The 12,598-nt window shown below is 41.7% G+C and overlaps 1 protein-coding gene across 1 annotated transcript; it reads right to left on the bottom strand.

Annotated features, from left to right (window-relative positions):
- Positions 1 to 3,241: 3,241 nt before the first annotated feature.
- Positions 3,242 to 4,240, bottom strand: MC4R (melanocortin 4 receptor). Its single transcript, XM_089518782.1, has one exon. The coding sequence runs from the start codon at positions 4,238 to 4,240 to the stop codon at positions 3,242 to 3,244; it is 999 nt and encodes a 332-aa protein (XP_089374908.1).
- Positions 4,241 to 12,598: the final 8,358 nt, after the last annotated feature.

Here is a 12,598-nt window from a genome sequence, read left to right as displayed (position 1 = left end):
CAGGATAACCCCAGCTGGCATCAGGGCTGTATGCAGATTGCATTCGCCCCAGCAGGGGTGAATGCAATAACACCTGTTTTGAAAATTAAATGCACCTTTATCCCATCAGGAATAAGGCACTTTAAAGTCAATGTACTAGTCTTCAATATGTGTAGTGTGCCAGGAAGATGTTTTCTCTGTTCAACTAACAGTTGATGGATTGGAGTGTGTGGATATAGTCTAATCCAGCTGTTTCTCTTTCCAATCTTCCTTTGTAGTTTTCTTCTTCAAGGATTGCTGTCCTGAGGTCAGGACAAGCTAGCCAACATAAATGACCTCCACCAATGGCTCAAAATAGGAAATATGTGGCACTCCAGATAATGAATGGTTGCAGTGCCCATGAACCAGCATGGAGGGAGATGATGAGAGCTGCAGTCTGATGGCATCAAGAGGGCTACATATTCCCCATCATTGCTACTACATCAGTGAGTCCCATAAAGGAGAAACGTGGGGCAGAAAATAAACATACAAATAGTTGTTAGCAGTCAAGCTATAACCTTGGCTTCAAAACAACCACCACCAAATAGCAACAATGATGGTGGTGGCAATGATTACACTGGCAGCATTTTATTTATTTATTTAAAGGATCTAAAACCACTATTCAGGGTAAGCATTCACACAAGACAGTTCACAACAATAAATACAATGAAATTTAATCACTAAAACAGTAAAAATAATAAGATTACATAAAAACATTTGAATGTTTACACAACAACATTGCATAAATAATTAAGATAAAATGGTCAGATAAACATGTCATAAACAGATAAAACATGGTGGTAACAGATGAAGCAGTTCCAGAACCCTCAATGATCTAAAAGTCAACCACAATGAAAATGTTTCTATAAACATCCTGAAGGCCCACAAAACAAGGGACTAACATTTCTCTGAAGAGGTTATTCTAGAGATATGGGGCCATCACAGAAAAGGCCCTGACCCAAGAGATACCTTCAACAACAGCCTTACTCAGGAGGTTTGCTTGGCCTGGGTGGTCCTTGCCTTTAGAAGGCAGGTGAATAGGTTTCTGTTCCTGCAGGACATTTGAGTCTGAGGGCTCTTTCACACTACATTATAACACTATGATTCCACTTTAACTGTCATGGCTGCATCCTATGCAATCCTCAGATTTATTGTGCAGAAGGCATTATAGTTCTCTGAGAATTTTAAATCCTTACCTAAACTCCAAATCCCAGGATTCCATAGGATATAAGCATGGCAGCTAAAGAGGAATCATAAGTCCCTTTCACTGTATAGTTGTGAAAGGGCCCCGAATGACTAGCATATTTTATAGATGCTGTTGTTCATATTCTTGGTTTTATTATTGTTCCTTGTAGCATTATGAAAATTGTTGTTGTTTTAACTGTAACTGTGTTGTAACTGTAGTGATTTCTGTAAATCTGACATGCCAAAACATCCCATTAGTTGTACTAAATGTTCTAGGAATTGAATGCATGTTGTAAACATTTTCATTATAAAACCATGTTTGTTTGTTTTTTAAAGATGAGGCTATAGAAGGAAATAACTAGATGTTCAGCATTTATCTGGATTCTCTGGCTCAGGATTGATGTTGCGTGTTAATTTGGACCTAGATTGGTTTGGCTTTTAAAGCTGAGTATTTTTACTTTTGTTGTTGCTTTGATTCTTGTTTTTGCTTTTAACCTAATTTTTGAAAAGTGGCCTATTTTAAATAGCACAATTTTGTATTTAACATTTGATCACAGATCACTTCATTTCATGGAAAGGCATTTCTCTAAATTAAGCAAGAGCAAGTAAGTTAATATACATTATATTGTGAAGTCGAAGGCTTTCATGGCTGGCATCCATAGTTTTTTGTGAGGTTTTTGGGCTATGTGGCCATGTTCTAGAAGAGTTGATTCCTGACATTTCGCCAGCATCTGTGGCTGGCATCTTCAGAGAATGCTGACCTGGAAGAGAGAGAATGTGTGTGTGTGTGTGTGTGTGTGTACTGTCTCACCCCTCCTTACCCAGGATCACACTGTGCGTGTGTGTGTGTGTGTATTTACCTACTCTCTTCCAGGTCAGCATTCTCTGAAGATGCCAGCCACAGATGCTGGTGAAACGTCAGGAATAAACTCTTCTAGAACATGGCCGCATAGCCCAAAAACCCCACAAAAAACCTATACATTATATTTCTTAGTATCACATAACATTATTTCAAAAACGATTTCCAATTCCCCAAAAAAGTTAGTGGCAAAAATTAACTGAAGAGAGATACTTTACTTCTCTCTTTCTGTAGCTGAGCAGGGGCCATTTTCTTTAAAACAAGGTATGTCTCTTTATCAGTGATATAATGAGAACTTTAGAAGTGGAGGTACCCATGATATTTCCCATAGTCACATCCACAAGGAAATTCAAAAATGCACGCAAATGTGTTGTTCCATTTCAATAAACCATCTCTCCCAGCTTTCATCTCCTTCAGGAGCAGTTTTTTTGTAAAGCTAATGAGTCTTGATTTCCCATTCAAGATCAAGTCACCCAAAAATACATTGTATTAGCATAGCTATGGCTCAGAACAATGCACTGTTGCTGGGACCTCTCCCACCAGTTACTGTGAAGATCATAACTGAAGTCAGAGGTAGCAAGGGTAGCAAGGGAGCCCAAGAGGAGTGGCAGTTAATATTACCCTTGCTTATGAGAAAGTCCTAGTGTTCTGGCCCTGTGATTTGTGGTTCCACTGAACTACTGTTTAAATGGCATCTGAACTCAATATGAAAGAAAATATCTTCTGTCACATTTCTGGTAAAAGTCTGCTCACAAGGCAAAAACTAGCCCCTGCTTTTGAACATAAACAGCTTAATGGAGTGAGGCAAATAACAGTGGTGCATGCAGTATACATTAAGGCAATACTTTCCTCCCTAATCCTCACCATTATTCTACTGGATAGATCACAGTTTTGGAAATGTGGAGACATATTCCTGTAATAACAATCTTTAGGGATATTTCTAACAACCAGTAGGACCAGGAGCAGCAGTTTAACATTTAAATAATCACAGTTGGTGCCTGACATATATAAATGAGGAGAGATACATTTAACAGCCACAGTAAAAAAGAAAAGAAAAGAAAAAGGGAGAGAGAGAGAGAGAGAGAGGTTCTTTCCTATTAGTCCAGAGTCTTAGCAGCACTGGAGGAAATGTCAGCCTCTACGACAAGTGCATATGTAAAAGAGCTTCACTATTTCCATTCAGTATTTGCCAGAGAAGTCACATAGCTCTCGCAGGCTGAAACAACACATGATCTCTTTGAAGGTTTTCCTCAGTTCTTGGCTCCGAAATGCATAAATCAGTGGATCAATAATGGAATTGCACATGATGAGGATGAGGTACAAGTGAAAGTGGGACATAAAGCAGATGCAGTAGGGATTGTGAGGGCATGAGATGTAGAAAAGCAAGTGGAGGAACAGCGGGGCCCAGCACACCACAAAAACCCCAATCAAGATGGTCAAAGTGATAGCCCCCTTCATGTTGGCCCCTTGACGGATTGGACCAGTGCCTGGGAGGATGGCAATTTTCTTAATATGCAGTCGGGCCAACATGAACATGTGGACATAAAGAGATGCCATGAGGACTAGCATGGTGAAGAACATGCTGATGAGGCAAATGATGACGACACTGCTGTCTGAGTAAATAATGAACAGAATGCCTGAAACAGTGCAAGCAGCCCAAATGCAGGTGATGATGATACCTACACGCCGGACCGTCATGATGTTGTGGTACTGGAGAGCATAGAAGATTGTAAAGTACCTGTCCACAGCTATGGAAAGCAGGCTACAAATGGAGGCCAGCAAGGAGCTACAAATCACAGAGTCAATGATATTGTCAATGCTAACAGTGAAACTATGGGCATTCTCATCTGTGTTGTTCAGGAGAGTGATGACGATGGTTTCTGACCCATTCGAGACACTCACCAGCAAATCTGCCACAGCTAAGCTGCAAATGAAAAAATACATTGGCGAATGCAGATTCTTGTTCTTGGCAATGGCTATGATCACCAGAACATTCTCCAACAAGCTGACAAAGCCGAGGGTGACAAACACTTCTGGCGAGACAAAAAGTTGCTCGTAGCATCCTTCCGAAGTGTAACCCTTTCCCAGGGATCTGTTCATACCCCCACCACGTAGACCATAGCTGTGATTCCACAAGTCAAGAGGCTGGTGAACCCCATAGTGGTATGTGAAGTTCATCTTGCAAAAGAAGAAGAAGAAGATCCAAGCTCTGACAGTCTTTTGCCAGCTTGCTGCTTGTGAATTAAATCCAATGGTCTCTCTCGTTTCCACCTATTTCAATAGATCTTTGGGTGGTATTTTTCAGGGAAGAGGAAACTGGAGAACCAACAAGAGAGGGGTCTGTTCCAAACATTGACATGGGATACAACAGCAGGAAATCAGATTCCAAGAAGCAAGTTAAAGATGCAGTGTTTTGCCGTCAGGAGTGGCTCATTCAACTCTTTGCTCATCTGCAGTCCCTGGAACCATATCGCTGAGCACTGCTTCTCTGTCATATAGCCTGGAGCTTGGTGAAGTACTGTTATTCTCTGTGAGAGTCAAACCACAAGAAACACAATGCTTTCAGTCCCAGCTGATGAGCTCTAAAAAATCATTTCAAGTCTATTGCTCAGTTTTCTGTGCAATGCCAGCTTGCCTGCTGCTGTTACTTATACTGTGTTGGAAAAGGGAAGGTAGTTAGAGGCATGTTCCACCTCCAGTTTATTGATTGACCAATAGAGGGAATGGGATGTGTGAGTGCAGGAGGAGCTCAATGCCGTTCAGATTTCTACAGTTTGGTAAAACATTTCCCAATGCAACGCAGGGGCTCAGTGCACCAAGAGAAAAGAATGCATTTACTCCTTTAGATTTCTGCAGTCTTTCTCTCTTCATACAACATATGGCAAATATCATTTTATTCAAGCAGGCTTTGGGCAACTGACCAGCTGCTGGGAATAGGGCTTTTAATGCTCTTTCTCTCTGTTTTTAAAAAAATGATGTTGCTTTTAATTTAGTTACATTTTCTCATAACAGTTTGTTTGTGTTTTAATATTCAAACACATTGTGTTTCTACTGTGCATGGATTTTAATGTGTCATATGCCACCTTTAATACCAGACTTGACAGAAAGTATAGCTGTGCGTTTAATCAATAAAAGATAAAATATGATCACTCTGGTTTATCCCTGCAAAGGTACTTGGTATGATGTTGAAAAGAAAATCTTAATTTACAATATCACATGTGAGATCGTAGTAGTGATGGGATTGCTTTGGTTTCATGAGGCATGCCAAGATTATATATTATGCTGTGCCAGTAAAAAAACAAAAAACCTCCCTCAGATTGCAGCAACTTCTGAAATGTTGAGACTAGTTAATGGTTCGGGTGTAAAGCACCAAAATGATGCATCCCAAGTAGCCATGGAGATAAAGGAGCAGTGAATCATATATATAATCTGGCTGAACTAGCAATTGTCAAGGAGAAGCAGTCTCCGGAGAAAATTTCACTGCTGTTCATCATGGCATGTGTGTGTATGTGTGTGTGGTGCATGTGAGGGAGAAAGAGAGAGAGAGAGAGAGAGAGAGAGAGAGAGAGAGAGAGAGAGAGAGACGAACAGACAGAAAGATACAGAGAAAAAGTACCAGAAATATGAAAAACATTACAAGAGAAGCCATCCCCATACTGGTAGTGCAAGCAACAAAACGATGCAAGAATTAAAGCAACCCACATCAGTACTTTGAAGTAATATAATTTTTCGTTCCTCTTTTGTTGTTGTTATCCACCCTTGAGTCAATCTTGACCCATAGCAACCCTGTAGAGGAGACATCTCCAAGACTCCCTCTGCACCACTGCTCTGCTCAAGTCCTGCAAATTCATACCGATGACCTCCTTAATAGAGTCCATCCATCTAGCCTGTGGCCTTCCTCTTTTTCTGCTTCTCTCTACCTTTCCTAGCATTATTGTTTTTTCCAATGAGTTGTGCCTCCTCGTGATGTGGCCAAAGTACGACAGCCTCAGTCTAATCATCTTGGCTTCCAGAGAGATTTCTGGTTTGATCTGCTCTAGGACCCATTTGTTTGACTTCTTGGCTGTCCATGGTAACCTCAGCACTCTTCTCCAGCACCACATCTCAAATGAATTAATTCTCTTCCTATCCGCTTTCTTTACTGTCCAGCTCTCACATCCATACATGGTAATAGGGAATATAATGGATTGTATGATTCTAATTTTCGTGCTCAGTTGTATGTCTTTACATTTTAGGATATTTTCTAGTTCCTTCATAGCTGCCCTCCCCATTCTTAGTCTTCTTATGATTTCTTGACTGCAGTCCCCACTCTGATCAATATTTGATCCCAGCTATGAAAATTCTTTTACTGTTTCTATTTCCTCATTGTCTAGGTTGGATCTGTGTAAATTTTCTGTGGTCATTATTTTTGTTTTCTTTATGTTCAACAATAAGCCTGCCTTTGCACTTTCCTCCTTGATCTTCCTAAGTAACTGTTTCAACTCTGTGATGTTTTCAGCTAGTTGTAAAGCATTGTCTGTGTATCTTAGATTGTTGATATTCCTATTTTCACTCTCCCTTCTTCTGTGTCCAATCCTGCTTTTTGTATAATATGTTCTGCATACAAGTTGAACAGATAGAGTGAGAGGATGCAGCCTTGTCTGACCCCTTTGTCTACTGGGAACCATCCTGTTTCTCCATGTTCTGTCCTGACAGTGGCCTCCTGTCCTGAATAAAGATTTCTCAGTAGGACTATCAAATGTGTTGGCACTCCCATGTCTTTAAGGGCATCCCATAGTCTTTTGTGATCTATGCAGTCAAAAGCCTTGATATAGTCTATAAAGCACATGCTGATTTTCTTTTGGAGTTCTTTGGTGTACTCCATTAGCAACTGTATGTTTGCAATGTGGTCCCTAGTGCCTCTTCCATTCCTAAATTCTGCTTGGACCTCTGGGAATTCTCTCTCCATGTAAAGTTGGAGTCTATGTTGCAGAATTTTGAGCATGATTTTGCTTGCATGAGAGATTAGAGCTATGGTCCTATAGTTGCTGCAGTCTTTTTTATCTCCTTTTTTGTGGATGAGGATGTATATTTATCATTTCCAATCTGATGGCCATCACTTTGTTTTCCATATCTGTTGACATATGTTGATTAGCACTGGTGTTGATTATGTTAGTGTGGATTGAAGTAATTCGATTGAAATATCATATGTTCCCATTTCTCTAACTGCAGCTTCTACCTCTGTTTTTTATAATTTGGGGTTCATCTTCATCTGACTCTTCAATGCATATGTCCTTCATTTTGTTATCCCTTTTATATAGCTCTTCTGTTTACTGCATCCAGTGTCTTTTTATTCCTTCCTGATCTTGAATTATGTTGTTTTTGATTGTCATAGAGTGTCCTGGTTCTTGGTTTCAATTTTCCTTTGATTTCCTGGATCTTTTGGAATAGGACTCTTGTTCTTTCTTCTTATTATTATGCTTTATTTATATAGCACTCTAGATTTACACAACATTGTACATACAAACAATAAAATAGATAAAGTAAACCTACCCATGGTGTACAATCTAAGAAATAATAGCATAATACATATAAATAATACATAACAATACAGGAAATAGTACAATAAAGTAAAGCAGGCAACAAATTAAAAACGTCAAATAATAAATAATAGTCACCCAATGCCTGGGGATGCTTCTTTATATAGGATGGTCTTCAACACAGTTTTGAAACTGGTTAAAGAAGTGATGAGCCATGATCGTGGGGGAAGGAGATTCCAGGAGTGAGGGGCAGCAAGTGAAAAGGAATGAATCTAGGACAGGGCAGTGAAAATCCTAGGTGGAGACAGCAGACCTTGACTACAAGAATAGAGGGCATGAGTGGGAATGTGAGGAGAAAGAAGGTTAGATAACTAAGGAGGGGCCAGCCCATGCTGGCTTTAAAAGTCAACAGCAGAAGCTTATACTGGATACAGAAGGGGAAGGGGAGCCAGCGAAGAGTTGATAATAGAGGAGAAACACGGCGAGCAGATATAATAATGCATGCAGCTGAATGCTGGGCAGAAATTAAATTCCTTTTTGTTGCTGTCCTCTATCTCTCTGCATTGGTTGTTGTAGTAATTGTCTTTATTCACACCATTTGTTGAACTGTAGCATTCTACACCAATAAATATTAGAGTTGACAGTGGGTTTTTTTTTTAAACTGAAGTTTCAAAATTAAGATAAAATTAACTTTAATATGTAGATACAGATATTAGCATTTGGCGGTTGCTAGTTTGCTTTTGTGCAAGTCAGAAATGACATTATCTGAAGAAAGAATTCTATGGAATTATCTTGATCCTCTGGCTTGAGCTCCAGCTTCTAGGAATTCAATAAATTGTTGTCAGATCATTTCTTAATCTTCTCTCCCCCAGGCTAAAAATACCCAGCTCCCTAAACTGCTTCTCACAGGGCATAGTTTCACCATTTTGGTCTCCCTCCTTTGGACATGCTCCAGCTTCTCAGTAACCCCCATGAATTGTTGTGCCCAGAAGTGGACATATTATTCCCAGTGAGGTCTGACCAAAGGTGAATATAATGGTACTATTACTTCCCTTGATCTAGACACTACACTCTTATTGATGCAGCCTAGAATCATATTGGCTTTTAAGCTCCCACAGCACATTGTTGACTCATAGACTACACACACACACACACACACACACACACACACACACACACACATCTCATTTATGTTTGCCTAACTGTACATATTACCAGGGGCATGAGTCAATGATACTTGATATTTATTTAGTGTCTTGCAGAAATATGCATATAAAACTGCTGAATATACTCATATAAAAGTCTAGAAATTTTAGTCCAAAAGATGATCCAAAAAACCTGAGTCAACTTATATATGAGTCAATGTAAGTATTGTACTTTAATGCTTATAAAAAAGGAACCATCCTTTTCTCTGAGTAGAATGGTAAAAGGTGATGTTTTAGTCTGTCCCAGAAGAAGCTAAAGAAGGAGCACCAACCCACTCTACATTTTTTTATATAAGAGTTAATGATGCAAGTTAACACTTGCCTTTACATCCTTTGTATATGTGCATTTTTAAGCCCATCCATTCATGATCATTTCCCCGCACCAAATAATCACACAGCCATATCACACACTTCCCTTCTTATCCATCCAGCCTTTATGGTGAGCACAATTACATGTCCCTAAGTTTTACCCTCAGCTTATCCATGGGTCATATCAAAATGCAGTGGATCCAGCTGTTCTTGAAAGGAATGAGTGAAGCACCATTTATTGAATACATCAAATAACTGTATATTTTGTTGTGGCTTTTCTCACCCCACTATTATATTGCTTTCCACTATGTATTTATCTGCTTGTAAATATAACAGAATTGAGAAGATTACACTAAAATGTTAGAGCATACACTCAAGCTCCTTATTTGTCCTTTGACCCTTTAGCTGTTCAGTTAAATCTACAATGTTACTAAAACATTTTCCCACTTTTTCCACTTTTTCTTAATTATGTGTGGAAAAGACATGTGATAGATAATCGGTAGATGTAAGCCCATCTCCTTTAATCTGCTGTCCCGCCACAGTCGCACTAGTTGAAGAATGGGAACATACCAGTTTGACCTCATTTCATATCACACTTTTCCCCATGATAGCATTTTGGCGAGCCATAGTTGCATGATCTGCCACCTGTGTGAATGTGTTGCACCTTCCCAAAGCACACACTTCACACTTCAAGAGGAAGCAGAGAGGAAAGTGATCCTGGCTGCCAACTGCCTCTCAAAGCTAGCTGTTATGCACTGTTTTATTTATGAGTAGAGTTGTGTGCGTCAATGAGGTGAGGTGGCATGCCCTTTTGGCCCCATCCCCCTCTGCCCCCCTCCCGATGACCTCCTGGCCAGTGACACTGCTGCACACATTTACTGTTGGATCACCCACAGAGCAATCCCATTCTTTGCCAGTGCAAGCTTTATTGCACTGTTTACTGTAGACGCACTACTGCAACCCAACATGAATGTCTAGGCTGGGCTCCTGTAAAAACACTTTGGGAAAAGGAGCTTCTTTATCAGAGGTTTTGGAGCTCATTACACAAGGCCAGTAAAACAGTAGAATAACAGGATAACAGTGCATTTGATTTCCCCTTCCACATGACAGTGCTGTTCCATCAGTATAGCATAAAGCAAATCTTTCTACTTGCAGAAATAATCCAACACTGACCTCCTTTAACACTCCTGTTACATGTGATTTCTAGGCAATAATTCAACAGTGTTTTTCTGTTGATTTTGGTTGGTCAGTGCATATGCTTTGGGTGAGAAAATGGTAGGGATCAGGAAAAATCCAGCCCCTTTCCATAGATGCTGTTGCTTTGTCATTGTAACGGTACTATAGAGTGCTTGCTCTCTCTCACTTTCATACACAAACACATCTCCCTTCTCCAGCAGTGCCAGAGCTTTGTTCTCATTGATTTGGGCAAAGGCTGAATGAGCGCCCTTCCTCCTTCACCTTCTTCTCAAAGATTCTCCCTTCTTCCTCCACCCTCACAAGCAGTGTTCTCAACCATGGGGCTTTCCCAGAGGCAAAGGCAATATTCACTTCCAGTGTGTTCGATAGGATTTTAACAATCTAATCCTGGATTGGGTTTGAAGGTGCAGGAGGTAATACTGCAATCTCAATTACATGCCATTTGTAGAGAATGTGCAATTGTAGCGACAGAGGAGCTCATGTGATAAGGCCCTGAGTTAACTGAGATATGCCAAGAGAGAGCGAGAGAGCATGTATGCTACTGCAAATACTTGACAATAGAACAGATCTTCTTAGCAATAAACAAAACACTCATAGCAGAGTTGGCCCATTCACCTGCCAAGACCTTAAATCTGCACGTACAGATATGCTCATTTTCAAAAGTGAAAGCTTCATTAACAACTCGAACTCTTGTGACTGGTTGGAGGGAAAACATTTACAAAATATAAATGCTAAATACATACTAAAAATAGAAAATAAATTCCTGTTGTGGTAGTGGTGGTTTTATTACTATAACTTCTTTGTATCAAGCAGATTTAAAGGGGAATATTTTCATTGGAAATTTTCAGCAACTTTTCTGATCACCATGTGGCTAAAAAATTTTGTGTTGAAATCTCATAGCAATTAACTTTTGCAGAAGAGTGGGGGGTTGCCAGGTGGACAAACACAGCAGACACAGAATTGGCAAAGAAATGGCCACAACTTTATTACACACAGCAAACATAGCAAGAGGGTTGGCCAGAAAGCATGAGGTCTGGATCTGACATCCACCAACCCGTGTTGGTCGATGACCCATTTGCCTGGCCATGCCCAAGCTTCGGGATGACAGAGGGGTAACCGGCCTAAAACTTGCTCACCACTTAAAGTCACCGGCTATGCGCGTGAGCGCATCTTCGCCCCGTGTCACTGGGGAACGCTGAATCGATGTCGCCCCCGCACTGGCGACATCGCTAGCCCTCAGCACCCCCGGGTCCCAGTGGGACTCCCGATTCCGTGCTCCGCAGCATCGGAAAGCACGCCCATCAGATCCACGACCTATGCTGCCGCCACAAAAGGCGATGCCCCCCCCCGGGGCTCGCCTTCCGCCAACCCTCACATGAACTCAAACCCTAACATGAGGAAGCCCCGTAGCCCAGGTCCCTGTTGTCCATGCAAATGTCCTTTTGAGGGCGTATATATTCTGCGAAGGCCCTGGATTTCCATCTGCCCACCCGTTTGATGGCGTCAGCCGGCAATCCTGATTGTGCTGCAACCGTCGCGGCTCCGATGCGAAAGGAATGGCTGCCAAAGTCGTTTGCAGGGAGGCCCTCTCTACGCAGGGCCATGCGTAGCACCAACACGAGCTGGAACCTGGTGACCGGTGAGCCATCACTGTGGGCAAAGAGAGCCCCTTGTCGATTAGGGTGGGCTGCCACGAATTTTCTCAGAGTCCGTACTGGGCACAGCCTATGACCCCGCAGCCTTCTGAGGGTGATGGTGGTCCCCTTTCCCAGCTGGTCGCACTTGGACCTGCAGAGTACTAAGAAAACGGCATCAGTTCCAAAAGATACATCCCCCACCTGTAGACAACGTTTGGAAGCATCGGACCCAGAAGCAGGAACCAGCTCACCCACCCGCAGTGCCCCAAAGAAGGCCGTAACGAAAGCTGCCCGGAATAGCTTTGTCTCTGTCTTGGATGAGCAAACATATTTGAGTTGTTCTGCAATTCTACATGGGCTTTCTGGAGTCAGACTGACGAGGAGTGGCCCTCCTCCAACCCTCCAAAGCCCCTCTGACGCGGAATGAAGAACATGGGTCATGGTGACCACCTGCCTTGGAGGAGAAGGAGATGCCCGCCAGGTGAACCGCCATCGTGCGCAGTGCACTGTTGGCCTCCCTCAACCAAACTAGGAACTTCAATACAGTTTTTGACGCTATGGGCCAATGGGGGGTGAGGTCGTTAGACCTGAAGAACAAATGGAGTTTGGACATTGACCTCTTATAGGCCCGGAGGGTGGCGGGGGGCAGGGATTGCAGGACGCTCTCAG

The sequence above is a fragment of the Sceloporus occidentalis genome, unplaced genomic scaffold, assembly GCF_023333645.1.
Source record: "Sceloporus occidentalis isolate IW3139 unplaced genomic scaffold, rSceOcc1.0.p SCAF_3, whole genome shotgun sequence".
NCBI lineage: Eukaryota > Metazoa > Chordata > Lepidosauria > Squamata > Phrynosomatidae > Sceloporus > Sceloporus occidentalis.
The sequence above is the reverse complement of the archived record's forward strand: the minus strand, read 5'-3'. Positions and strand labels throughout refer to the sequence as shown.

Bases quoted from the DNA above. Each gene is read 5' to 3' on its own strand.
- MC4R (XM_089518782.1), bottom strand. From the start codon at position 4,240: ATGAACTTCACATACCACTATGGGGTTCACCAGCCTCTTGACTTGTGG.